Raw genomic sequence first — 27,322 nt, forward strand, 5'->3', positions numbered from 1 at the left:
TTTGGGGTTTTTGGAAAGCTCCTGTGGGGTTTTGGGGGATGGGAAAGCTTCCGTGGGATTTTGGGAGTTTTCGGAAAGCTCCTGTGGGGTTTTGAGGGATGGGAAAGCTTCCGTGGGGTTTTGGGGGTTTTCGGAAAGCTCCTGTGGGGTTTTGGGGGATGGGAAAGCTTCCGTGGGGTTTTGGGGGTTTTCGGAAAGCTCCTGTGGGGTTTTGGGGGATGGGAAAGCTTCCGTGGGGTTTTGGGGGTTTTCGGAAAGCTCCTGTGGGGTTTTGGGGGATGGGAAAGATTCTGTGGGGTTTTGAGGGATGGGAACACTTCCAGAGGATTTTGGGGGTTTTGGGAAAGCTTCCGTGAGGTTTTGGGGGGTGGGAAAGATTCTGTGGATTTTTTTGAAAGCTTTTGTGGGATTTGCGGGGATAGGAAAGCTTCTGTTGGGTTTTGGGGGATGGGAAAGTTTCCATACGATTTTGGGGTTTTTGGAAAGCTTCTGTGGCGTTTTTGGGGTTTTGTAAAGCGCCTGTAGGGTTTTGAGGGATGGGAAATCTTCAAAGAGATTTTGAGGGACGGGAAAGATTCTGTGGGGTTTTGAGGGATGGGAAAACTTGTGTGGGGTTTTGGGGTTTTTGGAAAGCTGCTGTGGGGTTTTGGGGCTGGCTGTTCCTCCTGTGCTGTTCCCATCCCGTTCCCAAACTCCTTTTTTCCCGTTTCCCCGCAGAAATGCCGGCGCTGATGGCTCTGAGGAAGAGAGCTCAGGGGGAGAAACCTCTGGCCGGGGCCAAGATTGTGGGGTGCACCCACATCACGGCACAGACAGCGGTGAGAGCCCGGCCCCAAACCCCAAATAGGGAATTCCCACTGCTCAGCCCCTAAAACTGACCCCAAACGGGAATTCCCACTGCTCAGCCCCTAAAATTGACCCCAAACAGGAATTCCCACTGCTCATCCCCTAAAACTGACCCCAAACAGGGAATTCCCACTGCTCATCCCCTAAAACTGACCCCAAATGGGAATTCCCACTGCTCATCCCCTAAAACTGACCCCAAACGGGAATTCCCACTGCTCATTCCCTAAAACTGACCCCAAACAGGAATTCCCACTGCTCAGCCCCTAAAACTGACCCCAAACAGGAATTCCCACTGCTCATCCCCTAACACTGACCCCAAACGGGAATTCCCACGGCTCAGCCCCTAAAACTGACCCCAGACAGGAATTCCCACTGCTCATCCCCTAAAACTGACCCCAAACGGGAATTCCCACTGCTCATCCCCTAAAACTGACCCCAAACAGGAATTCCCACTGCTCATCCCCTAAAACTGACCCCAATGAGGAATTCCCACTGCTCAGCCCCTAAAACTGACCCCAAACGGGAATTCCTACTGCTCATCCCCTAAAACTGACCCCAAACGGGAATTCCCACTGCTCATCCCCTAAAACTGACCCCAAACGGGAATTCCTACTGCTCAGCCCCTAAAACTGACCCCAAACGGGAATTCCCACTGCTCATCCCCTAAAACTGACCCCAATGAGGAATTCCCACTGCTCAGCCCCTAAAACTGACCCCAAACGGGAATTCCCACTGCTCATCCCCTAACACTGACCCCAAACGGGAATTCCCACTGCTCATCCCCTAACACTGACCCCAAACGGGAATTCCCACTGCTCATCCCCTAAAACTGACCCCAGACAGGAATTCCCACTGCTCATCCCCTAAAACTGACCCCAAACAGGGAATTCCCACTGTTCATCCCCTAAAACTGACCCCAAACGGGAATTCCCACTGCTCAGCCCCTAAAACTGACCCCAAACAGGAATTCCCACTGCTCATCCCCTAACACTGACCCCAAACGGGAATTCCTACTGCTCATCCCCTAAAACTGACCCCAAACAGGGAATTCCCACTGTTCATCCCCTAAAACTGACCCCAAACAGGGAATTCCCACTGCTCATCCCCTAAAACTGACCCCAATGAGGAATTCCCACTGCTCATCCCCTAAAACTGACCCCAAACGGGAATTCCCACTGCTCATCCCCTAAAACTGACCCCAAACGGGAATTCCCACTGCTCATCCCCTAAAACTGACCCCAAACGGGAATTCCAACTGCTCATCCCCTAAAACTGACCCCAAACAGGAATTCCCACTGCTCATCCCCTAAAACTGACCCCAAACAGGAATTCCCACTGCTCATCCCCTAAAACTGACCCCAATGAGGAATTCCCACTGCTCATCCCCTAAAACTGACCCCAAACGGGAATTCCCACTGCTCATCCCCTAAAACTGACCCCAAACAGGAATTCCCACTGCTCAGCCCCTAAAACTGACCCCAATGAGGAATTCCCACTGCTCATCCCCTAAAACTGACCCCAAACGGGAATTCCCACTGCTCATCCCCTAAAACTGACCCCAAACGGGAATTCCCACTGCTCATCCCCTAAAACTGACCCCAAACGGGAATTCCCACTGCTCATCCCCTAAAACTGACCCCAAACGGGAATTCCCACTGCTCATCCCCTAAAACTGACCCCAAACGGGAATTCCCACTGCTCAGCCCCTAAAACTGACCCCAAACGGGAATTCCCACTGCTCATCCCCTAAAACTGACCCCAATGAGGAATTCCCACTGCTCATCCCCTAAAACTGACCCCAAACGGGAATTCCCACTGCTCATCCCCTAAAACTGACCCCAATGAGGAATTCCCACTGCTCAGCCCCTAAAACTGACCCCAAACAGGAATTCCCACTGCTCATCCCCTAACACTGACCCCAAACAGGGAATTCCCACTGCTCATCCCCTAAAACTGACCCCAAACAGGAATTCCCACTGCTCATCCCCTGAAACTGACCCCAGACAGGAATTCCCACTGCTCATCCCCTAAAACTGACCCCAAACAGGAATTCCCACGGCTCATCCCCTAAAACTGACCCCAAATAGGGAATTCCCACTGCTCATCCCCTAAAACTGACCCCAAACAGGAATTCCCACGGCTCATCCCCTAAAACTGACCCCAGACGGGAATTCCCACTGCTCATCCCCTAAAACTGACCCCAAACAGGGAGAGGAGGGATTCCCTAAACCAGAAACTCAAACCCAACTTCAGAGACCCCCCAGGGGCTTTCCCACAAACAGCAAATAAAACCCCCAATTTTCCGTTTCTGAGCCGATTTTCCCGGTGTTTTTCCAACCCAAACCCCCAATTTTCCGTTTCTGAGCCGATTTTCCCGATGTTTTTCCAAACCCAATCCCCCAATTTTCCATTTCTGCGCTGATTTACCAATGCTTTTCCAAACCAAACCCCCAGTTTTCCGTTTCTGAGCCGATTTTCCCGATGTTTTTCCAACCCAATCCCCCAGTTTTCCATTTCTGAGCCAATTTTCCTGATGTTTTTCCAACCCAATCCCCCAGTTTTCCGTTTCTGAGCTGATTTTCCCGATGTTTTTCCAAACCCAACCCAAATTTTCCATTTCTGAGCCGATTTTCCCGATGTTTTTCCAAACCCAACCCCAGTTTTCCGTTTCTGAGCCGATTTTCCCGATGTTTTTCCAAACCCAACCCAAATTTTCCATTTCTGAGCCGATTTTCCCGATGTTTTTCCAAACCCAACCCCAGTTTTCCGTTTCTGAGCTGATTTTCCCGATGTTTTTCCAAACCCAACCCCAGTTTTCCGTTTCTGAGCCGATTTTCCCGATGTTTTTCCAAACCCAACCCCAGTTTTCCATTTCTGAGCCGATTTTCCCGATGTTTTTCCAAACCCAACCCCAGTTTTCCGTTTCTGAGCCGATTTTCCCTGTTTTTTCGGGCGCAGGTGCTGATGGAGACGCTGGGCGCTCTGGGCGCTCAGTGCCGCTGGGCCGCCTGCAACATCTACTCCACCCTCAACGAGGTGGCCGCTGCCCTGGCCGAGAGCGGTACGGAAATTCCGCCTCTTCCCGGGGCGTTTGAGACGGAATTCCTGCGGTTTTATTGGGAATTTTTCCTGGATTTTATAAGGAATTTATTCTGGATTTTATATGGAATTTATAGTGGATTTTATGGGGGATTTATAGTGAATTTTGTAGGGAATTTATCCTGCATTTTATAGGGAATTTATTGTGGGTTTTATAGGGAATTTATCCTGGATTTTATAAGGATTTTATAGGGGATTTATAGTGGATTTTGCAGGGAATTTATCCTGGATTTTATAGGGAATTTATTGTGGGTTTTATAGGGAATTTATCCTGGATTTTATAGGGAATTTATCCTGGATTTTATAGGGAATTTATCACGGATTTAATAGGGAATTTATCGTGTATTTTATAGGGAATTTATTCTGGATTTTATAAGGAATTTATAGTGGATTTTATGGGGGATTTATAGTGGATTTTGCAGGGAATTTATCCTGGATTTTATAGGGAATTTATCCTGGATTTTATAAGGAATTTATAGTGGATTTTATGGGGGATTTATAGTGGATTTTGTAGGGAATTTATCCTGGATTTTATAAGGAATTTATAGTGGATTTTATAGGGGATTTATAGTGGATTTTGTAGGGAATTTATCCTGGATTTTATAGGGAATTTATTGTGCGTTTTATAGGGAATTTATCCTGGATTTTATAGGGAATGTATCGTGGGTTTACTAGGGAATTTATCCTGGATTTTGTAGGGAAATTCTCCTGCGTTTTCTAGGGAAATTGTTCCGCTTTTTACAGGGAATTCCTCCTGCATTTTATAGGGAATTTATCACGGATTTAATAGGGAATTTATAGAGTATTTTATTGGGAATTTATTCTGGATTTTATAGGGAATTTGTCGTGGGTTTACTCGGGAATTTATCCTGGATTTTGTAAGGAAATTGTCCTGCATTTTATAGGGAAATCCTCGTGGATTTTATAGGGAAATCCTCTTTCATTTTATTGGGAATTTATCATAGATTTTATAGGGAATTTATCCAATTTTTTATTCCTTGTAATTTATAATTTATTCCTTTAATTTAAATTCCTTATAAAATGCAGTAGGAATTCCCCTAGAAAATCCACAAGGAATTCCTGATAAAAAAGCAGGAGAGTTTCCCTATAAAATGCAGGAGGATTTCCCTCTGCATTTTAGAGGGAATTCCTCGTGGATTTTCCAGGGAATTCATCCCGGATTTTATAGGAAATTTATCCTGGATTTTGTAGGGAATTTATCCTGAATTTTATAGGGAATTTATTGTGCATTTTATAGGGATTTTCTCCTGGATTTTGTAGGGAATTTCTCCTGCATTTTATAAGGAATTTATTAAGGCATTCATAAGGAATTATAAATTCTAAATTAAGGGAATAAATTACAAGGAATAAAAAGCAGGAGAAATTCTCTATAAAATGCGGGAGAAATTCCCTATAAAATGTAGGAGAAATTCCCTATAAAATGCACAGGGAATTCCCTGTAAAATCCGCAAGGAATTCCCTATAACGTGCGGTAGGAATTCCCCAATAAAAACCCACAAGGAATTCCTGATAAAAAGCAGGAGAAATTCCCTATAAAATGCAGGAGAATTTCCCTATAAAATGTAGGAGAAATTCCTTATAAAATCTACGAGAAATTCCCTATAAAATGCAGGAAGAATTCCCTCTGCATTTTATAGGGAATTTCTCCTGGGTTTTATCGAGAATTTCTCCTGGGTAAAAGCCAAGGATTTTACCTGGGTGAGAAGAAGAGTTTTACCTGGATGAGGCCGATGATTTTACCTGGAGAAGACCAAAGAATTTACCTGGATAAATCCAGGAGTTTCACCTGGATAAATCCAGGGATTTCACCTGGATAAATTCAGGATTTTCACCTGGATAAATCCAGGGATTTTACCTGGGTAAGTCTCGGGGATTTATCTGTGTAAGACCAAGGATTTTACCTGGGTAAAGGCAAGAGTTATCCCTGGGCGAGGACAAGGGTTTCACCTGGATAAGATCAAAGAATTAACCTGGGTAAATCCAGGAGTTTCATCTGGAGAAACCCAGGGATTTCACCTGGAAAAGTCCAGGGGTTTTGCCTGGATAAATCCAGGGATTTTACTTGGATAAGACCATGGATTTCATCTGGATAAACCCAGGGGTTTTACCTGAATCAATCCAGGCCTTTCACCTGGATAAATCCAGGGATTTTACCTGAGTAAAACCAGGGATTTCACCCGGATAAACCCAGGGATTTCACCTGGGCAAGACAAGGGGTTTCACCTGGATAAATCCAGGGATTTTACCTGGAAAAGTCCAGGGATTTTACCTGGGTAAGACCAGGGATTTTTCCTGGATAAATCCAGGGATTTCACCTGGATAAATCCAGGGATTTTACCTGGGTAAGACCAGGGATTTTTCCTGGATAAATCCAGGGATTTCACCTGGATAAATCCAGGGATTTCACCTGGATAAACCCAGGGATTTCACCTGGGCAAGACAAGGGGTTTCACCTGGAAAAGTCCAGGGATTTTACCTGGGTAAGACCAGAGATTTTATCTGGATAAACCCAGGGGTTTTACCTGAATAAATCCAGGGATTTTACCTGGATAAATTCAGGGATTTCACCTGGATAAATTCAGGGATTTTACCTGGATAAGTCCAGAGGTTTTACCTGGGTAAGACCAAGGATTTCACCTGGATAAACCCAGGGATTTTACCTGGGTAAGACCAAGGATTTCACCTGGATAAACCCAGGGGTTTCACCTGGATAAACCCAGGGATTTCACCTGGATAAACCCAGGGATTTCACCTGGATAAACCTAGGGATTTTACCTGGGTAAGACCAGGGATTTCACCTGGATAAACCCAGGGATTTTACCTGGGTAAGACCAAGGATTTCACCTGGATAAACCCAGGGATTTCACCTGGCTGAAACCACACGTTTGACCACAACCTCTGGAACACCCAAAAGAACCAAACGTGTCCCGTGAGCCCCTCTGGCTGAAGCCGCGCACCAATTAAATACATCCCCGTAAATGAACACCTTAATTAACAAATCCACGCCCTAGGCCTGGGATTTCCCTGCCTTTAACTCCCCCTCTCTCTCCCTCCCTCCCTCCCCTGCCCAGGTTTCCCAGTGTTTGCCTGGAAGGGAGAATCCGAGGACGACTTCTGGTGGTGCATCGACCGCTGCGTCAACGTCGAGGGCTGGCAGCCCAACATGGTGAGTCGGGAAACACCTGCGCAATTCCCACCTGGACGGGAGCAGGAGGAGGAGGGAAGAGCAGCTAAAACCTCCCGGATCTCACCGAGCCGGGATTTGTTTCGCTGCTTGCAGAATAAGCTGAGTTAATGCGGGTTTTTTGGGGTGTTAAGATGGATTTCGGAGCATCTTGCTGCAGTTTAAAATGGCTCCAAATCAGTATTTTTTAAGGAGTTTTTCACCCGTTTCACCCTTTAAATTCTCGGCTTTGGCTGAGGTGGTTTGTTGAGGGGACAAACCCCAGATTTTTCCATGATTTCCACGCTTTAAACCGCACAAACTCCATCCTGCCCTCGTTTCCAGGGAAAGCGGAGAGCCCGGAATCGGGTGAGCAGGATTAATTTTCAGCTGGGCTGTTCTCGTCACGTTTCCCCGAGGATTTTCAGCCCTGGGGCTCCTGTTATAAATGAGATGAGAAATAAATCAAGATGGAATTTGAAGGTTTTGGGGTTTTGGCCCGGTTGAGGGGGGAGTTTTTTTTATCCCTTCCGGTCGCTGTCACCTTTAAAAAGAAGCCGGAATGTAAAAATAAAATAAAATAAAATAAAATAAAATAAAATAAAATAAAATAAAATCCACCCCCGAGGTATCAGACGGAGTCTAGACACGAGAGCAGCTCTTTGAGGAATGATTTCCCCTCCAAAATGTCACTTTGGGAACAAGTCAGCGTCCCAGAAAAATGTGGATTTATGCTTTGCTGGGATCTCTTCATTCTGGGACTGGGAATTCTGTGCCAGCCTCATTTTTCTCATAATTCCTTCAGGAATTCCGTGCCACCCTCATTTATCCGATAATTTCTCCGGGAATTCTGTGCCACCCCCATTTATTCCATAATTCCTCCATGAATTCCGTGCCACCCTCATTTATCCCATAATTCCTCCAGGAATTCCGTGCCACCCCCATTTATCCCATAATTTCTCCCCGTTCCGTGGAAATGGGAATTCCTGCCCGGCCCCGGGTGACTCTGTGGCCGCTTTTTCATTCCAGATCCTGGATGATGGTGGGGATCTCACCCACTGGATCTACAAGAAATATCCCAACATGTTCAAGAAGATCAAGGGAATCGTGGAGGAGAGCGTCACCGGGGTCCACAGGTACCCACGGAAATTTGGGATCAAAACTCAGCCCAGCCTGACCTGAATCCCTGGGAAGAGGAACTGAGTGGATTTTTGGGGAAAGGGAGGGAGCACAGCCCTGACCTCAATCCCTGGGAAGAAGGGATTCTTCCTTTGGGAAGACGAACTGAGATGTTTTTTGGGAAGAGAACAAGCCCAGCCCTGACCTAAATCCCTGGAAGAAATGAGGATCGGGAAGAGGAACTGAGTTGATTTTTTGGGGAAGGGAGGGAACACAGCCCTGACCTCAATCCCTGGGAAGAAGGGATCCTTCCTTTGGGAAGAGGAACTGAGATGTTTTTTTGGGAAGGGAGGAAGCCCAGTCTGACCTAAATCCCTGGGAAAAGGAACTGAGTCGATTTTTGGGGAAAGGGAGGGAACACAGCCCTGACCTAAATCCTTGGAAGAAATGAAGTTTGGGAAGAGGAACTGAGGTATCTTTTGGGAAGAGAACAAGCCCAGCCCTGACCTAAATCCCTGGAAGAAATAATGTTTGGGAAGAGGAACTGAGTTGATTTTTGGGGAAGGGAGGAAGCCCAGCCCTCACCTAAATCCTTGGAAGAAGTGAGATTTGGGAAGAGGAACTGAGATGTTTTTTGGGAAGGAAGGGAGCCCAGTCTGACCTAAATCCTTGGAAGAAATGAAGTTTGGGAAAAGGAACTGAGATGTTTTTTGGGAAGAGAACAAGCCCAGCCCTGACCTAAATCCCTGGAAGAAGTGAAGTTTGGGAGGAGGAGCTGAGATGTTTTTTGGGAAGGGAGGGAACACAGCCCTGACCTAAATCCCTGTAAAAAAAATGCGATTTAGGAAGAGAAACTGAGATTTTTTTTTTGGGGAAGAGAGAACCTCAGAGACGAGTGAGTGAAATCCCTGAGTCCCTGGCAGGAGCAGAGGAGCTTTTCCATGGAATTATTCCCATCCCAAGGAACCGAGGGGAGCGGCAGCTTTGTGTTCCTGCAGGGGAAAGGTTTGGCTGCGGCTCCCGAGACAGGGGAAGGAAATGTTTCCAACAGGGAAGTGGCTCCCGGGGGGTCAGGACAAGGGCTGAGGATATTTTTAGGATCCGAAATCCCGGTGTGGGAAGAAGAGGTTTCCAAAGGCAGGTTCTCCTTCCCAAGGCCTGGAGCAGGGACAGGATTTTCAGACTCTCTTGGAGCCACCGCGAGGTGTTGAAATGAATTTTTTATTTTCCTGCTGTGGATGGGTTCCCCAGGGATGAATTCCTCAGGGATAATTCCCCAGGGGTGAATTCCTCAGGGGTGAATTCCTCAGGGATAATTCCCCAGGGATGAATTCCTCAGGGATGAAATCCTCAGGGATGAATTCCTCAGGGATGAGTTCCCCGGGGATGAATTCCTCAGGGGTGAGTTCCTCAGGGATTAATTCCTACGGGATAATTTCCCAGGGATGAGTTCCCCAGGGATGAGTTCCCCAGGGATGGGTTCCCCAGGGATGAATTCCTCAGGAGTGAATTCCTCAGGGATTAATTCCTATGGGATTAATTCCTATGGGATAATTTCCCAGGAATGAGTTCACCAGGGATGAATTTCCCAGGGATGAGTTCACCCGGGATGAGTTCCCCAGGGATGAGTTCCCCAGGGATGAATTCCCCAGGGATGAATTCCTCAGGGGTGAGTTCCTCAGGGATGAGTTCCTCAGGGATTAATTCCTCAGGGATGGATCCCCCAGGGCTGGATTCCCCCGGGATGAATCCCTCAGGGCTGGATTCCCCAGGGCTGGATTCCCCAGGGATGAATTCCTCAGGGATGGATCCCCCAGGGCTGGATTCCCCAGGGCTGGATTCCCCAGGGCTGGATCCCGCAGGGCTGGATTCCCCCGGGATGATCCCTGTTCCCTGTCCCCCGTCAGGCTGTACCAGCTCTCCAAGGCAGGGAAGCTCTGTGTGCCCGCCATGAACGTCAACGACTCCGTCACCAAGCAGAAGTTTGACAACCTGTACTGCTGCCGGGAGTCCATCCTGGATGGGTGAGGGATTCCCACCGGGAATGGGGAGGGATTCCCACGGGAATGGGGAGGGATTCCAATGGGAATGGGGAGGGATTCCCACGGGAATGGGGAGGGATTCTCTCAGGGAAAGGGGAGGAATTCCAACAGGAAAAGGGGCAGGAATATCCCCAGGAAAGGGGCAGGAATATCCCCAGGAAAGGGGCAGGAATTCCCCCAGGAAAGGGGCAGGGATATCCCCAGGAAAGGGGCAGGAATATCCCCAGGAAAGGGGCAGGAATATCCCCAGGAAAGGGGCAGGAATTCCCCCAGGAAAGGGGCAGGAATTCCCCCAGGAAAGGGGCAGGAATTCCCCCAGGAAAGGGGCAGGGATATCCCCAGGAAAGGGGCAGGGATATCCCCCAGGAAAGGGGCAGGAATATCCCCAGGAAAGGGGCAGGAATTCCCAGGAAAGGGGCAGGAATTCCCCCAGGGCTCTGCTGCCTTCGGATCATCTCCGCTCAATTCACGTGCCAGAGGGGAACCGAATCCCTCCTTTCCTCTGGTGCTCATCAGAATTCCCATCCTGTCCCTCTCCCCTCTGGATAAAATCCGCCTGTGGGACTCGACATTCCTGCCCTTTCTCCCTCCCCTCTTTATCCCTTTTTTTTTTCTCTTTATTCCCTTTATTTTTTGATGGAATTGAGTGTCCAGCCTCAAATCCCCTCACGGTTTGTGGCACGATCCACGAACAATCCCAGAATTTGGGATGCTCAGCAGCAGCAACTTCCAAGGAATGGGAAGAATGAGGGGACTGGAATATTAAAAAAAAGAAAAAAAGGTCTCCACACCCAAATCCTCTTTGCTGGAAGGAGAACTCCCACCCTTTCCAAAAGGAAAAAGGGAAAACATTTTTTTTTTGTGCTTTTTGGGTTTTTTTCTTCCCCTGGAATCTCTCCTTGGAGCACTTTGGGATAGTGGGAAGTGTCCATGGGATGGGAATGGGATTTAAGCTCCTTCCCAACCCCCAAAAATCCTGGGATTCTGTGAAAAAAACCCAAACCCTGGGGGATAAATTGAAATTCAGGCGCAAGAATTGAAAACGGGGTCAGGACAGATGGGAGCAGAGGTGCCTCAGAGCTGCTGTGGGTTTTGAACTGAATTCCCATGAAAAAAAAAATCGGGGAAAAAAAAAAAAAGGAGGGAATTTCACCTTCCCCGCACCGTTAACCTATTTATTCCAGAGCTAAAAATAGCCGGGAAATGTAGGACACGCTCCGGGAGGGAGCAGGAGGAAAGGGGGAGCTTCATTTGGGAAAAGCTTTGGGATTCCGGCAAGGAGTTCCCACTCCCCTGCTGCTCCCAGGGCTCCTCCTTTGGGGGACGTTCGGGGTCGGCCACGAAAATTCCGATTGAAAGGGGGTTTTGGAGAGGGTTTTCACTCTTTTGGGAGCGTCAAAAACCAAAAAGTAAATGAAGAAAAATCAACAACTACAAAAAAAAAAAAAAAAAAAGGTCTCCAAACCCAAATCCTCTTTGCTGGAAGAACAAAAAAAACTCCCACCCTTCCCAATGGAAAAAGGGAAAATTTTTGGTTTTGGTGCTTTTTTGGGTTTTCTCTTTGTTGGAAGAACAAAAAAAAAACAAAAACAAAAACAAAAACAAAACAAAACAAAACAAAACAACAAAAAAAAAAAAAAAAAAAAAAACAAAACAAAAACAAAAACAAAAACAAAAACAAAAAAAAAAAAAAAAAAAAAAAAAAACAAACAAAAAAAAAAACCAAAAAAAAAAAAACCTCCCACCCTTCCCAAAGGAAAAAAGGAATTTTTTTTTTTGGTGCTTTTCTGGGTTTTCTCTTTGTTGGAAGAACAAAAAAAAAACAAACAAACAAACAAAAAAATACAAAACAAAAAAAAAAACCAACAAAACAAAAAACTACCCCACCCTTCCCAAAGGAAAAAGGGAAAAATTTTTTTTTTGGTGCTTTTTTGGGTTTTCTCTTTGTTGGAAGAACAAAAAAAACCAACCACCCCACCCTTCCCAAAGGAAAAAGGGAAATTTTTTGGTTTTTTTGGTGCTTTTTTGGGTTTTCTCTTCCCCTGGAATTCCAGGGATCCCTCCTGGGGGCAGCTCCTGGTGTAACTCTGACCTTTAATTGTGGCTTTAATTTCCTTTTTTTTCTTTCTTTTTTCCCCCCTCAGCTTGAAGAGGACAACGGACATGATGTTTGGAGGGAAGCAGGTGGTGGTTTGTGGCTACGGGGAGGTAATTTTCCCAATTTTCCCTCTTTTTTTGCCCCCACTGGGAATTCCGTGTGTAAATCCTCCCCCTCTCCTCCCCTCCCTCAGCTCTTTGCTCTGCACTTGCAGGACTCTCCAAACCTCAGGAGTTGGCCAAAAAAAATGAAACTTTTCTGTCATTTATTTATTGATAAAGAGATGCCAAACCTGAATCTTTTAAAAAAAAAGATTTTTTAAAAATTTTTATATTAATATTATTAATATTATAATATTAAATATTATAAATACTGAATATTCTGGATGTCTTTACTATCTGGATATTGGCACGCCCAGATATTGATACAACGCATTTTTATATGATTTTATCACATTTAATCCGATTTTACTAAATTTATATTCCTTTCTATCGAAACATTTTTATTCCATTTACTGTTTTTACTAAAATCAGAGGTTTCCTGCAGATGTTCTGGGCAATCCAGTGGGAATTAATCCGGATTTATCCCTTCACCCGCCCTCTCTCCACATGGGAATATTCCCCTTTTCCCAGTTTTTCCTCAGGACCAGTGGCAGTGGCTGCTCTACCGGGATTTTAAAGTCCAAAGAGCTGGGATGGCTCCGTTTTTCCTGCCGTAATCTCATTTTTTTGGGGGGGAATTTTGGTGATTTAACCTGGATTCCCTGTGCTGGGCAAAGGTTAAAGCTCGTTAACCCTGTGACTTAATTACCCCTTCAGAAAAAAAACCTAAAACACGTAAATCCACCCGGGCGTGAGGTGGAAATTCAACTTTTAAATAAATAGAAGATTTTTTTTTCTTTTTAGTGCCTTGGCAAATTAGAGACTGAGTTCGTTAAAAGAAAGAACAAGACCCAAACGCCCAGTTTAAAGTTCGGTGGCGTTGCCTTTTGTCAGTTAAATTGGGACAAAACGAGTTGAATTCCGACAAAATCAGTTAATTTCATAACAAGAAGTGATGTGGATGGAACCGACAGAGCTGTTCGTGTAGAATCTCTGGGAGAATCTGCCTTTGCACATTAATCCTGGCTTAAAGTAGGGCCCAACAAGGCCTGTCCTAAGCCAGGATTAGGATGTTGAAACCCCGGGCACTGAGAATTTCAGGATTTCTGTGCCGGCCGCCAAGAACAAACTGCGTTTCACCTGAGGGCGTGGAAAAGGCTCCCAAAATTAAACAACAGCGCCGGGATCGTGGCTGTGGGGTTTGGATGGAAGCGTGTGACCTCCCGGGGCGGAAAACTCGGAGTTTAATGGGGTTAGAATATAGTAAATATATAAAGCGAGGTGGAGGGGTTAAAGTTCTTTCTCACCTTCTTCTCCCTGGCGCTGGGTGGTGGTTTGTAGCTGGGTGGAAAAATCCGCACTGCGGGCCAGGGGCGGTTGGTTATCGGGGTAAAAGTAAAAATGATTGCGGCGTCGTTTCATAATCGGACGGTTTGCGCTCGAAAGGCCTCGTAGAGGGAGAGACGGGGATCCGTTTTTCACTTTGTTAGCCGGAACTCACAGCTTGTGAGGCTGTACACCGAAAGTCGGGAGTTCTTCTCCCAGAGCAAGGTTTTTACCTTCTTTTCTTGGTGTTAGAAGCGGGATTAGCGCAGCGCTTCGCGTTTGGACTCGGTGTTTATTAATCCTTGCCTAGTTACAGACTCAAGAGCCGTGAGCTCCAACCGGCAAGGTGGAGAAATGTGGCCAAATGGAGAGTTTCTCTACGTCCACCAGGTCTCGTCAAGGACAATCCATCCAATGATGAAATGCCACCTAAATTATTTTCACTTTCAACCCGACACTGACCACACTGAAGCCCGCAATGTGGAACTCTATCGACCCGTTACACAAAACCACCCAAACCCACGGAGGAGGAGGAGGTGAAGAAGAAGGACTCAGACAACACCCACAATCCTCCATCTTCCCTCCTATACCCTAAAACCCCAAATTCAGCTTTTTCACCCTTGGAGATCACACACTTCTATTCAAACCCCGGTGCCGTCGCTCGGTTTTGGGAGGTTGTTCCACGGCCTCGAGTCAAATGCGCGGCTTGTTGAGGGTCAGTGTCTTGTAGCCCAGAAACCCTGAAATTCTCCCCCTGCAGGGTCCCGAGGCTGTAACGTAAATAAGAATATTAACAAACATCTGAGTCCAAACGCCCAACACCGTCACTGGAGCATTTAATCCCAGCTCTAACAAAAAAGAAGATAAAAAACTCTTTACTGGAATGGGTTTTTTTTTACCTATTTGGCCAGAAACAGAATACCAATGCCCTGCTGCGAGGGTGTGAGATGAGGGTCGGGGCGCGGTCGTTGCGGTTCAGGACGGCTCGTGTAGAACGCCGATTTCTCCGGAGGGTTTATGGCAGAGTTTATTGAAAGACAGATTTATTTTTTGTTTATACAGCGCTCGGGCACAATGGGCAGGGCGGGTCCTTTCAGGGCGTCACGTTTTCGTGGACGTCTCTGTGAGTGAAGGGAAAACACCGGGTGTCAGGAGGAGGGATTGCTTATAGGGATTGTTTATAGGGATTATGTATAGGGATTGTTTATAGGGATTATGTATAGGGATTGTGTATAGGGATTGTTTATAGGGATTGTGTATAGGGATTGCGTATAGGGATTGCTTATAGGGATTGCTTATAGGGATTGCTTATAGGGATTGTTTATGGGGATTGTGTATAGGGATTGTTTATAGGGATTATGTATAGGGATTGTGTATAGGGATTGTTTATAGGGATTGCTTATAGGGATTGCTTATAGGGGTCTTTTATAGGGATTGTTTATAGGGATTGTTTATAGGGATTGCTTATAGGGATTGTTTATAGGGATTGCTTATAGGGATTGTTTTAGGGATTGTTCATAGGGATTGTTCTAGGGATTGTTTATAGGGATTGTGTATAGGGATTGTTTATAGGGATTGCTTATAGGGATTGTTTATGGGGATTGTTTATAGGGGTTGTTTATAGGGATTGTTTATAGGGATTGCTTATAGGGATTGCTTATAGGGATTGCTTATAGGGATTGTTTATAGGGATTGCTTATAGGGATTGTTTATAGGGATTGTGTATAGGGATTGTTTATAGGGATTGTTTATAGGGATTGTGTATAGGGATTGTTTATAGGGATTGTGTATAGGGATTGTTTATAGGGATTGTTTATAGGGATTGTTTATAGGGATTGTTTATGGGGATTGTTTATAGGGATTGTTTTAGGGATTGTTTTAGGAATTGTTTTAGGGATTGTTTATAGGGATTGTTTTAGGAATTGTTTTGGGCTCCTCCTCACATTTTCCCAGCCCAGACTGCGGGAGTTTTGTCCTTGGCCTTTCCCAAAGACTTCAAGGCACTGCCTGGAGCCTAAAAATCCATGTTCTGACCACTGTCAGTTCCCACAGGGAGCTCTGGCTGTTGTGTGTGCTGAGCCCTGTCCTATTGCAGGTGGGGCAGGGCTGTTGTTGTTGTTGTTGTTGTTGTTGTTTCAGGTGGGGCAGGGCTGTTGTTGTTGTTGTTGTTGCTGTTGTTATTGTTGCTGTTGCTGTTGCTGTTATTGTTGCTGTTGCTGTTGCTGTTATTGTTGCTGTTGCTGTTGCTGTTGCTGTTGTTGTTGCTGTTGCTGTTGCTGTTGTTGTTGCTGTTGTTGTTGCTGTTGTTGTTGCTGTTGTTGTTGCTGTTGTTGTTGCTGTTGTTGTTGCTGTTGTTGTTGCTGTTGCTGTTGCTGTTGCTGTTGCTGTTGTTGTTGCTGTTGTTGTTGCTGTTGCTGTTGCTGTTGCTGTTGCTGTTTCAGGTGGGGAAGGGTTGCTGTGCCGCGCTCAAGGCCATGGGCTCCATCGTCTACGTCACCGAGATCGACCCCATCTGCGCCCTGCAGGCCTGGTAAGGGGGGCAGTTATCTCCCAGCTGATCCCATCCCAGAAAAGGCACCCTGCCCTACAACGCCTCTCAGTTCATCCCTTCCCAGCTGATCCCATCCCTTCCCAGTTGATCCCATCCCATCCCAGTTTATCCCATCCCATCCCTTCCCAGTTTATCCCATCCCATCCCTTCCCAGTTTATCCCATCCCCTCCCAGTTTATCCCATCCCATCCCTTCCCAGTTTATCCCATCCCATCCCTTCCCAGTTTATCCCATCCCCTCCCAGTTGATCCCATCCCTTCCCAGTTTATCCCATCCCCTCCCAGTTTATCCCATCCCATCCCTTCCCAGTTTATCCCATCCCATCCCTTCCCAGTTTATCCCATCCCCTCCAAGTTTATCCCATCCTTTCCCAGTTTATCCCATCCCCTCCCAGTTTATCCCATCCCTTCCCAGTTTATCCCATCCCTTCCCAGTTTGTCCCCTCCCAGTTTATCCCATCCCCTCCCAGTTTATCCCATCCCCTCCCAGTTTATCCCATCCCCTCCCAGTTGATCCCATCCCCTCCCAGTTTACCCTATCCTTTCCCAGTTTATCCCACCCTTTCCCAGTTCATCCCATCCCACAGCAGCAGGACTTTGGGGCCGCGGCTCGCGGGGATTTTGGGATTGAGCTGCTGCTCCCTGGCTGTCCCGGGGCTCTCTGGGGTCCTGGGACACCCCAAAAGAGGTCCTGGTGTCCATCCTCCATCCCTCCGGACACAGCGGGGTTTGGATTCTCCTCCTGCATCCCAAACCCACCCAGAGCCTCCCCGAACCCTCAGCTCCTCCCCAGCTCATTGTGCTGGGAGGACTAACGAGCCCTAATTAGCAGCGCTGATGAACTTTTGGGCCACTCCAGTGCCCTTCATCCACCCTCAGCCGGGAATTTCCAGCGATCCCAGGAGGAGCCTGCACCGTGGGGAAAAACTCGGGAAATTGGGACGTGCGGCAGGAAAAAAAAAAAAAAAAAATTACTTCTTTTTCCTTTTTTTCTTTTTTTCTTTTTTAGTAACTGGGATTTTTTGCAGCTTTGTGAGAGGCACAGGAAGGAGCTCTGGGGAGGATTGTCAACAAATCCCCAAAAAAAAAAAAGAATAACCGCACACATCCTGTGCTTGTTATCCCTGAGCTCTCACCTTGCCGGGGAGGCAGGGCAAGGCCTCAGCACCTCTGAGGGTCCTGCCAGGTGCCTCAAAAAAAGGATTTCTGGGGTGTTGAGAGGCACCTGCACCTTTGGGGGGTCTTTTAGGACGCTCTAAATCCATCCCGACCTGGATTCCCGAGCGGATCCGCAGCTCCTGGATGTTCCCTGCAGCTCTAAAAAAACCCGTCGCGGTGGAGAATCGAGGTTTGAAGATGAGAAAGCCTCGACAGGACACGGGGGAAAAAAAAAAAAACCCCAAAATCCCTTTTCGCAGATCCTCCGGGATGAACCCAGAGATCCCAATGGCCCTTCAGGAAGTTGAGTTTGGGATCTGGGGTGACTTTTTTCCCTGTTTTTTTTTTTTTTTTGTTCCCCCTCTCAGCATGGACGGATTCCGGCTGGTGAAGCTCAATGAAGTCATCAGGCAGGTGGACATCGTCATCACCTGCACGGGTACGGGGGCGGGAGGCGGGGATTCACACCCCAAAACGGGGTCGGAGCCCAGGGAAAACCCCAAAGGCGGGGCAGGGGGTGAGCATTTGGGATTTTGGTGCCGCAGGGAACAAGAACGTGGTGACCAGGGAACATCTGGACAGGATGAAGAACAGCTGCATCGTCTGCAACATGGGGCACTCCAACACCGAGATCGACGTGGTCAGCGCGGGTTTGGGGTCGTGCTTTGGGCTTGGGGTGACTCTTTGGGGTGACTCTTTGGGGGTGATGGGGTTTGGGGTGATTGTTTGGGGTGATGGGGTTTTGGGGTGATGGGGGCTTGGGGTGATTGTTTGGGGTGATGGAGTTTGGGGTGGTGGGGGTTTGGGGCAATGGTGTTTTAGGGTGATGGTGTTTGGGGTGATTGTTTGGGGTGGTGATATTTTGGGGTGCTGATATGTTTGGGGTGATGGTATTTTGGGGTGATGAGGGTTTGGGGCAATGATGTTTTGGGGTGATGGGGGCTTGGGGTGATTGTTTGGGGTGATGGGGGTTTGGGGCAATGTGTTGGGGCAATGGTGTTTTAGGGTGATTGGGGTGATGATGTTTTGGGGTGGTGATGGTTTGGGGTGGTGATATGTTTGGGGTGATGGTGTTTGGGGTGATATGTTTGGGGTGATGGTGTTTGGGGTGATGAGGGTTTGGGGCAATGGTGTTTTGGGGTGATGGGGGCTTGGGGTGATGGGGTTTGGGGTGACTTTTTTAAGATGATGGGGCTTTGGGGTGATGGTTTGGGGTGATGGTGTTTGGGGGTGATGGGAGTTCGGGGTGATGGTGTTTGGGGTGATTTTTTGGGGTAATGGTGTTTTGGGGTGATGGTGTTCTGGGGTGATGGTTTGGGGTGATGGTGTTTTAGGGTGATGGTGTTTGGGGTGATTTTTTGGGGTCATGGGGGTTGGGGGTGATGAAGTTTGGGGTTATGAGGGTTTGGGGTGATGGGTATTCGGGGTGATGGTGTTTAAGGGTAATGAGGGTTTGGGGTGACAGTGTTTTGGGGTGGTGGTTTGGCACGATGGGAGTTTTGGGGTGATTGTTTGAGGTGATGGGTGTTTGGGGTGATGGGTTTTTGGGGTGACAACGTGTGGGGCGATGATGTTTTGGGGTGATGGTATTTTGGGGTGATGGTGTTTTGAGGTGATGGGGTTTGAGGGTGATGATGTTTAGGGTGATGGTTTTTGGGGTGGTGATATTTTGGGGTGACAGTGTTTTGGGATGATGGTGTTTTGGGGTGATGATATTTCGGGGCGATGATGTTTTGGGGCCCCCCCAGCAGCTCTGTCTGTCCTGAGGACACCCCTGGAGGAGATAAAATCCCACCCCCCGTGTCCCAGATGTGTCCCAGCCCCTCCTCAATCCCCAGGGATTCTGAGGAGCAGGAAAGGACATCCAGCCTCAGCCTTCCCTCAGGATCTGGGAATCCTCCAGCCCACATCCATGTCCCGGCCCAACCAGGAATCCCAAAAATCTGCTCCCCTGTGCTTGGGCACGAGCAAAAACCCAGGGGGAGCCTCGTCTGGAGAATTCCAGAGAATTCCCGTGGGTTTGGAGGCGTTTTCTGGGCTGGAAGGAGCAGCTGCAGCCAGGCAGGGTCCAGCTGGTGGCCACAAATCCTCCTCACCAGATTCTGGACAATCTTTGGTGGGGTTTGATGTGCTGAGGTGACAAAAACGGTTCAGGTTGTGGCCACGGGTCCTCCTCACCAGATTGTGGACAATCTTTGGTGGGGTTTGATGTGCTGAGGTGATGAAAACAGTTCAGGTTGTGACCACGGGTCCTCCTCACCACATTTTGGACAATCTTTGGTGGGGTTTGTGAGAGATGAGGTGATGAAAACAGTTCAGGTTGTGACCACGGGTCCTCCTCACCAGATTCTGGACAATCTTTGGTGGGGTTTGATGTGCTGAGGTGACAAAAACGGTTCAGGTTGTGGCCACAAATCCTCCTCACCAGATTTTGGACAATCTTTGGTGGGGTTTGGTGTGCTGAGGTGACAAAAACGGTTCAGGTTGTGACCACGGGTCCTCCTCACCAGATTCTGGACAATCTTTGGTGGGGTTTGATGTGCTGAGGTGACAAAAACGGTTCAGGTTGTGACCACGGGTCCTCCTCACCAGATTTTGGACAATCTTCGGTGGGGTTTGTGAGAGATGAGGTGATAAAAACGGTTTAGGTTGTGACCACGGGTCCTCCTCACCAGATTTTGGACAATCTTTGGTGGGGTTTGGTGTGCTGAGGTGACAAAAACGGTTCAGGTTGTGGCCACGGGTCCTCCTCACCAGATTGTGGACAATCTTTGGTGGGGTTTGGTGTGCTGAGGTGACAAAAACGGTTCAGGTTGTGGATCGCAGAGGTGTCACTGCTCTGGGATTGGGATGGGATCCCTGGCAGGGCTTTCTGCTCCTTCTCGGAGGTTCTGGGGCTGCTCTGGTGACGTCCCCACCCCGTTTTCCAGGCCAGCCTGCGCACGCCCGAGCTCACCTGGGAGCGGGTGAGGTCCCAGGTGGATCACGTCATCTGGCCCGACGGGAAGCGGATCGTGCTGCTGGCAGAGGTGAGGGCGGCAGGAATTGCAGCTCTGCCTCTTGGAATCGTGGACTCACGGAATGATTTAGGCTGGGAAACATCTCTGAGTCCATCGAGCCCAACCGTTCCCAGCCACCAAGCGCCACATCCACGGAGCTTTGAAATTCCTTTCGGGATGCGGGCTCCAAACCTCCCTGGGCGTTTCCAGTGCCTGAGCACCCTTCCCATGAAAAAAAATTCTCCCCAAAATCCACCCTGAGCCTCCCCTGGGCCAGTCTGAGGCCGTTCCCTCTCCTCCTGCCCCTCTTCCCTGGGATTAGATCCCAAATCCCTCCCCGGCTGTCCCCTCGTGGCAGGGACATGTGCAGCCCCCCTGAGCTCCTGGCACGAAGAAAATCTCCCCTGATTTAATTGATCCCACGCCCGGGGCGTCTCCCACAGGGAGATCTGCCCTTCCTGAGGGGACAGCGCGTGTCCCTGTCACCCTGGGGCTCGGTGCAGGTGACAAAACAGCCGGGACACGTTCCTGCTGTCCCTGCCGTGGGGTCACAGGGCGGGTTCGGTGCCCTGCTGACCCCCGGATCCCTCCTGCCAGGGCCGCCTGCTGAACCTGAGCTGCTCCACCGTGCCCACCTTCGTCCTGTCCATCACGGCCACCACGCAGGTGAGGGGGAGGGCTGGGGCGGGGCGGGGCACAGGCGCTGCTGCGAGGGACAGCGGTGACCCCAGTGTCACCCTCCCCGCAGGCCCTGGCCCTGATAGAGCTCTACAACGCTCCCGAGGGACGCTACAAGCAGGACGTGTACCTGCTGCCGAAAAAAATGGGTGAGCACCTTCCCGACCTGCCTCCTGCTCCCGGTGATGGGCTGGGGGCTGGCGCTGGGCCGGGATGTGGCATTGTCACAGCTGGGAGGTGACACTGGGCCGGGATGTGTCACTGTCACAGCTGGGAGGTGACACCGGGCCAGGCTGTGGCATTGTCACAGCTGCGAGGTGACACTGGGCCGGGATGTGGAACTGTCACCCCTGGGAGGGGACACCGGGCCAGGCTGTGGCATTGTCACCCCTGGGAGGTGACACAGGGGTGGCTTGTCCCAGTCTTGGGGTGAGGCGACACCCTCCAGAGCTGTCGGGTGGGGTGTCCCCGTGGCCTCCCCTCCGTGCTGTGGCTGTGACTGTCCCCGCCGTGTCCCCACCAGACGAGTACGTGGCCAGCCTGCACCTGCCCACCTTCGACGCGCACCTGACGGAGCTGACGGACGAGCAGGCCAAGTACCTGGGGCTCAACAAGAACGGACCCTTCAAACCCAACTACTACAGGTGCCCCTCCTGGAGCCCTCTGCCCCTCACTGTGCCCCTCCTGGTGCCCTCTGCCCCTCCTGGTGCCCCTCCTGCTGCTATTCCTGGTGCCCTCCTGGTGCCCTGCAGCCCTTTGCCCCTCCTGGAGCCCTCCCAGTGCCCTCTTAGCCCCCTGCCCCTCCTGGTGCTCCTCCTGGCCTTCTCCTCCTCCCAGTGCCCTCCCAGTGCCCTCCCAGTGCCCTCCCAGTGCCCTCCCAGTGCCCTCTCATCCCTCTCCTCTCCCAGTGCCCTCCCAGTGCCCTCCCAGTGCCCTCCCAGTGCCCTCCCAGTGCCCTCTCATCCCTCTCCTCTCCCAGTGCCCTCCCAGTGCCCTCCCAGTGCCCTCCCAGTGCCCTCTCATCCCTCTCCTCTCCCAGTGCCCTGCAGCCCCCCTGCTCCTCCCGGCCTTCTCTTCCTCCCGCTGCCCTCCCAGCGCTCTCCGCTCCTGCCCCGCCGTGGGGCACGCCTGTGGGGTCACAGGGGACGGGGTTTTGTCCCCCCCATCCCCCGAGGAGACCCCCAGGGCTCAGTGCGGACAGCGGGGAGGGGATGGTGCAGCCCGAGCCCTGGCAGCAGCTCCCGGCAGCGCAGGACCCTCCGCGCCTGGCAGCAGCTGGCACCCAGACGCGGCGGATGCCAGCGCCGTGCCACCGGCTCGGGGACGGCTTTATTTTTAAAGTTTGCCGGGGGCTGAGGTGGCACAGAGCAGCCTCAGCCCTGGGGCTGCTCCCACGGGCTCCTCTCCCAGCGCAGATCCCCCAGAATAGCAGCTTGCCGTGGCAGCCCCTGGATCCCTTCCCTTTTCCACGTTTTTTCAGGCGGCGCTGTCAGGAATTTGCAGCTTGAAAACGAAATGGCTTTGCGCAAACGCGGACCAGCTCGGGAGGGTGAAGCCCAGATCCTTCTCCTGCAGGAAAAGGGATTTTCTTGGCAGGCAGAGAGCACCAGAACACTCCCAGTTTGGGGATGGCTGGGTTTTCCCACATCCTGAGGTTTTTTTCCTCGCGAAATCCTGGTGCTTCCCCGTGGCCCTGGAGGAATTCCCTCTGGTGCAGTTCTCTGTGCCTGGTTTTGGTGTCTGGTGTGGGTCAGTCTTGTGGGGAGTGAGGTTTGTCCCTGGCTTTGGGGTCTGGCATGGCCCAGGTTTGTGATGAGTGATGTTTGTCCTGGTTTTGGGGTCTGATCTGGCCCAGCCTTGGAGGAGTGAGGTTTGTCTCTGGTTTTGGGGTCTGGCATTGCCCAGCCCTGTCAGGAGTGAGGTTTGTCCTGGTTTTGGTGTGTGAGGAGTGAGGTTTGTCCCTGGTTAGGAGTGAGGTTTGTCCCTGGTTAGGAGTGAGGTTTGTCCTGGTTTTGGGGTCTGGCCCAGCCCTGTGGGGAGCAGCGTTTGTCCCCTGCACAGAGAGGTCGGGATCCTTTGAGGCTCACAGGGAATTCCCTGCACTGAGAGGGATCCGCGACCCCTCCACCCTCCCCCGGCCACCTCGGACCAAACCCCTCCCTCAGCCATTTCTGTCCTTGTCCTCTCCCCCTCCCAAAATCCACCGTGGTGCTGCCGGGGCAGCTTCTCATCCCTTCCCCACTCCCCAAACCCGGTTACCACAAGTCTTTCCTCCCAATTCTTTCCCCAGATATTGAATTCCTGCCGCCGCATCCCGGAGAGTCGCGAGGAGCAGCAACAACCCCCCGAGTCTTTCTCAACTACTGTACAGGATGAAACCACGCAAGCTTCCCACGCTAGAGCCGGGCTTGCTGCCATAGTCGACAGTGTGTTTTAGGTTATTTATTTATTAAATTAGAATACTGTTCATGTGGCCTCTGCCACTGGTGTTCGTCCTGCCGCGGGACTGGGAGACGCTGGATTTTCTTTTCCGTTCCTTTTCATTTTTCTCTTTTGGGTTCGTTCTTTTCCGGGGCTGGGAGGACGGGGAAAGGCGAGGAGGAAGCTGCTGGAATCGAGCCGTGGAAGAATAAGGATAATAATAATAATATTAATAATAATAATAATAATAATCCCTTAGCCCTTGCTCACCCCCTCCCACGCTCGGCGGGACCCAGCTTTTGGTTCCCTCCGCGCTCCAGCGCTTCTCCAGCGGCACCGAGGAATCCCCGGCGCTTTGACAACAAAACCCCAAACCCCCTTTGGCCGGGAACCACCTGGGGAACGCGGCTGGAGAAAAACCCCTCGGCGTGCCCTGGAAGTGCCCGGGGCCGCGGCCAGCCGGGGATCCTCGCCTTAGCACCGGCCGGAGCCGCGCCCGAGGCTCAGCGCCGGCCGCGGACAGCCCCGAGCGCTGCCCTGGCCGCAGCCCCGCGGCGTTTTCCTGCTGCTGTCGTTCCGAGTGCCAACCTCTCTCTCTGTCTCTCTCTCTGGATCAACCAAAGTCGCGTTCCCGGCGGGGCCCGCGCTGCTGGAAGGGCCTCGCCCAACCGATGCTGCTCAAGCGCCCGGCGCCTCCGCCCGCGCCAAGCGGAGCTCCGGCCCGGCGCCCCGGCTGGGAGGACCCAGCTCCTTCTCCAGCTGAATTTCAGTCTCCTCATTGGAAAGTGTTCGGAGTTTTTATTTCCTGGTCGTATCCGTACGAATCCGGAAATCCCTTTTGGAATGTACGAGACGTCCGCCGGAGTGACCCACCCCCCCCGCCCCAGCCCCAACACGGATTCTGTGCCAGGGGAGAGTTCAGCGTCGCTAAAAACCCCTTTTGGTCACCTCGAGTCTCGATGCGTCAGAGCTGATGGAGAAGAAATCTGCCCGAGTTCCCTGTTTTATCCCAGCATGTCCCTCCTGAGCACAGGACAGGTGGCTTCCCGAGTGCTCTGTCTGGCCGAGGTCACTTGTGTCCCTCACGTGGGGAAGGTGACCCCTCTGAAATAAAACTGCCCAGCCCCGTGAGCACAGAAGCTTTGTCCTCCCTGTTTGCTTCCCGAGTCTCTCACCGGCTGCAGATCCGTGTTTTGTCCTCCTGGGCCTCTCGGCCATCATGGAGAACTTTTTTGTGGCAGCTCGTTCACGCACAAGGAAGGGAAAACAGGAATTACGGCCTCAAGGCCTTCCCAGAGCTCCCAGACTTGGAGTCAGGTTGACCACGTTTTCATCTCCAGAGCAAACGTTCCCCTGTGCCGTCTTACTCCAAGTGTCTCTTCGAAATCTCTCAGAATCAGGAAGGAAAACCTTGAGAAGACCTTGAGGAAACCTTGAAGAGGCCTTGGGAAGGCGTCGGGGCTCTGAGGAGGCCTTGAGGAGACCTTCAGGCTTTGAGAAGCTTCCACGTGGACTGATGGCTCACCACAGACTTGAAATGATCTCTGCTCCTTCGTTTTACCCAGATCCTGAGATTTGGTTTCTTTTTGTTTTTGGGAAGAATCCCCTGAGCTGTTTGGAACATCACACCCCCAGGTCTTTGTCCTGAGCTGGCTCCTGGTCTGTGTCAGGCCCTGCTGTTCTCCGGGAGCGCGGAGCTGCTCCTGGCCCAGGTGAGACCACGGGGTCGCTGGGGCAGAGCAGCTTTGGGAAGAGTGGGAATCCCATCCCAAGCACAGCCACTTCCCCCTGGAAAAATCCCCTTTTGTCCCGACCCCTCTCATCCCCAGAGCCGCCTCCTGCCCTGTGCCTGCTCTGCACAGCCCCGGATCCCTTCGTGCCCTGTTTCAACCTCCTTTTATCTTCCAGGTAGATAGGAAGGGGAAAAAAAAATTATATATATATATATATTAATACTAAAATCCCGACTGGCTTTTCCCACCTCGATTTTTAAAGCTCTTCTCCATGTTCTGCTTCTCCTGTAAAAGCTTTTTGGCTCGCTTGGCTTTTTTCCTAATCAACCTGGAATCATATCCTATGATCATCTCTAAATTAAACGTGTAATGGGGTTTGGTTTCTTTTATCTTTCTCTTTTTTTTTTTTTTTTTTTTTTTTAATGTAACACATTTTTCAAGACTTAGGAAAAAGGAGATTTTAGGTAACACCAGCAAAATCATAAAAAGGAAATTTAATTCTGTTCTGAACTTTAGAGATAATAAGACAAAACTCGTCATCAGCAGCGAGGAAACGAAAACGTTGCAAGCGTAACATTTCAAAAAAGGATGTTTTAAATATTAATGTCTGAGTGATTGTATTAGATCAGCAATAAAGACTCTGTAATCTCAAAACACAAATAAAACATTGGAAAACTCAGCCTCTCCCGAATGTCATTTGGGGTCAGGCGGGGCCAGACCGGGATTTTGGGGCGGGGGGGGGGACAGGGAGGGATCGGGGATGGGTGGGGGGTTGTCCCCAAAGCCGCAGCCTTGAGCTCCCGCCGTGTCCCGATAATTCCAGCCGGGGAAGCGGCTCCGGGGCCGCGTCCTTGGGGCTGTTGGGGTTCCCGGGCTGGTGTGTCCTTGCGAGGCGGGGCCGGAACGCTCCCGATCCCGTTATCTCCTCCGGAACGATCCCGTTATCTGCTCTGCTGCGGGGCTGCACACGCTGCCGGGGCAGCCCAGGGAAATTCCGATCCAAACCCTTGGGGTTTCCAGAGGCTGTGAAGGGATGTGGGACACGAGATGGGGCACCCGGTGCCTCCCCGGCCACAAACCTACACAGTCACCCCAAAACCAACCGCCCCCCCTTTACTGGCTGTGGGAATGGGAATCCTGCCCGCTCCCACTCCTGCTCCAGGGCCCCGGGAGCTGCTGCCTGGCACCAAAATGGGGATGACGGGGTTTGGGCAGCCCGGCTGACCGGGCGTTTCTGGGGGGGAACCTTCGGTCCAGCCTGTGCTGGGGCAGCTGCAGCCCCACAGGTGCCCCCGGCCCCTCCATGGGCCCCCTCCACGGTTACCGATCCATGGGCCCCCCTCCACGGTTACCGATCCATGGGCCCCCTCCACGGTTACCGATCCATGGGCCCCCTCCACGGTTACCGATCCATGGGCCCCCTCCACGGTTACCGATCCGTGGGCCCCCTCCACGGTTACCGATCCATGGGCCCCCTCCACGGTTACCGATCCATGGGCCCCCTCCACGGTTACCGATCCGTGGGCCCCCTCCACGGTTACCGATCCGTGGGCCCCCTCCACGGTTACCGATCCATGGGCCCCCTCCACGGTTACCGATCCATGGGCACCCCACGGGTACCTCCGGCACCGCCAGCTCCCGCCCTGCTGACCCAGCTCAGCTCCCCAGGGACACCCCATAAACCCCCATGGCAGCATTCCATGTTCCCAGCACTCCAAGGACACCCTATAAATCCTCCTTCCCCAGCACCCCAGGGATACCCCATAACCCCCCATGGCAGCATTCCATGTTCCCAGCACTCCAAGGATACCCCACAGCCCCCCCCCCCCCCCCGCCCCATGGCAGGATTCCGTGCTCCCAGCACTCCAAGGACACCCTATAATCCCTCTATTCCCAGCACCCCAAGGACACCCCATAACCCTTCAACATTCCCTGTTCCAGCACTCCAGGGACACTCCACAACCCCCA

The 27,322-nt window shown here is 50.8% G+C and overlaps 1 protein-coding gene and 1 long non-coding RNA gene across 2 annotated transcripts; one reads left to right on the forward strand and one right to left on the reverse strand.

Moving 5' to 3' along the window:
- Positions 1-719: 719 nt before the first annotated feature.
- AHCYL2 (adenosylhomocysteinase like 2) lies at positions 720-26,033 on the forward strand. Its single transcript, XM_066182592.1, has 14 exons — positions 720-818; positions 3,805-3,907; positions 7,038-7,132; positions 8,159-8,265; positions 10,156-10,272; positions 12,435-12,498; positions 16,257-16,345; positions 17,892-17,962; positions 18,069-18,163; positions 20,454-20,552; positions 21,120-21,188; positions 21,271-21,349; positions 21,724-21,844; positions 23,491-26,033. The coding sequence occupies exons 1-14, from the start codon at positions 720-722 to the stop codon at positions 23,495-23,497; spliced, it is 1,215 nt and encodes a 404-aa protein (XP_066038689.1). The 3' UTR covers positions 23,498-26,033.
- On the reverse strand, positions 25,752-27,079 carry LOC136289120 (uncharacterized). The gene is made up of 2 exons (XR_010720719.1): positions 26,707-27,079; positions 25,752-26,377 (listed from the first exon to the last, which is right to left on the reverse strand). It is a non-coding gene; the product is annotated as an uncharacterized lncRNA (long non-coding RNA).
- Between the last annotated feature and the right edge of the window lie 243 nt (positions 27,080-27,322).

The sequence above is a fragment of the Chamaea fasciata genome, unplaced genomic scaffold (genome assembly GCF_029207755.1).
Source record: "Chamaea fasciata isolate MVZ Bird 193981 ecotype frontalis unplaced genomic scaffold, bChaFas1.0.hap1 SCAF_5, whole genome shotgun sequence".
NCBI lineage: Eukaryota > Metazoa > Chordata > Aves > Passeriformes > Sylviidae > Chamaea > Chamaea fasciata.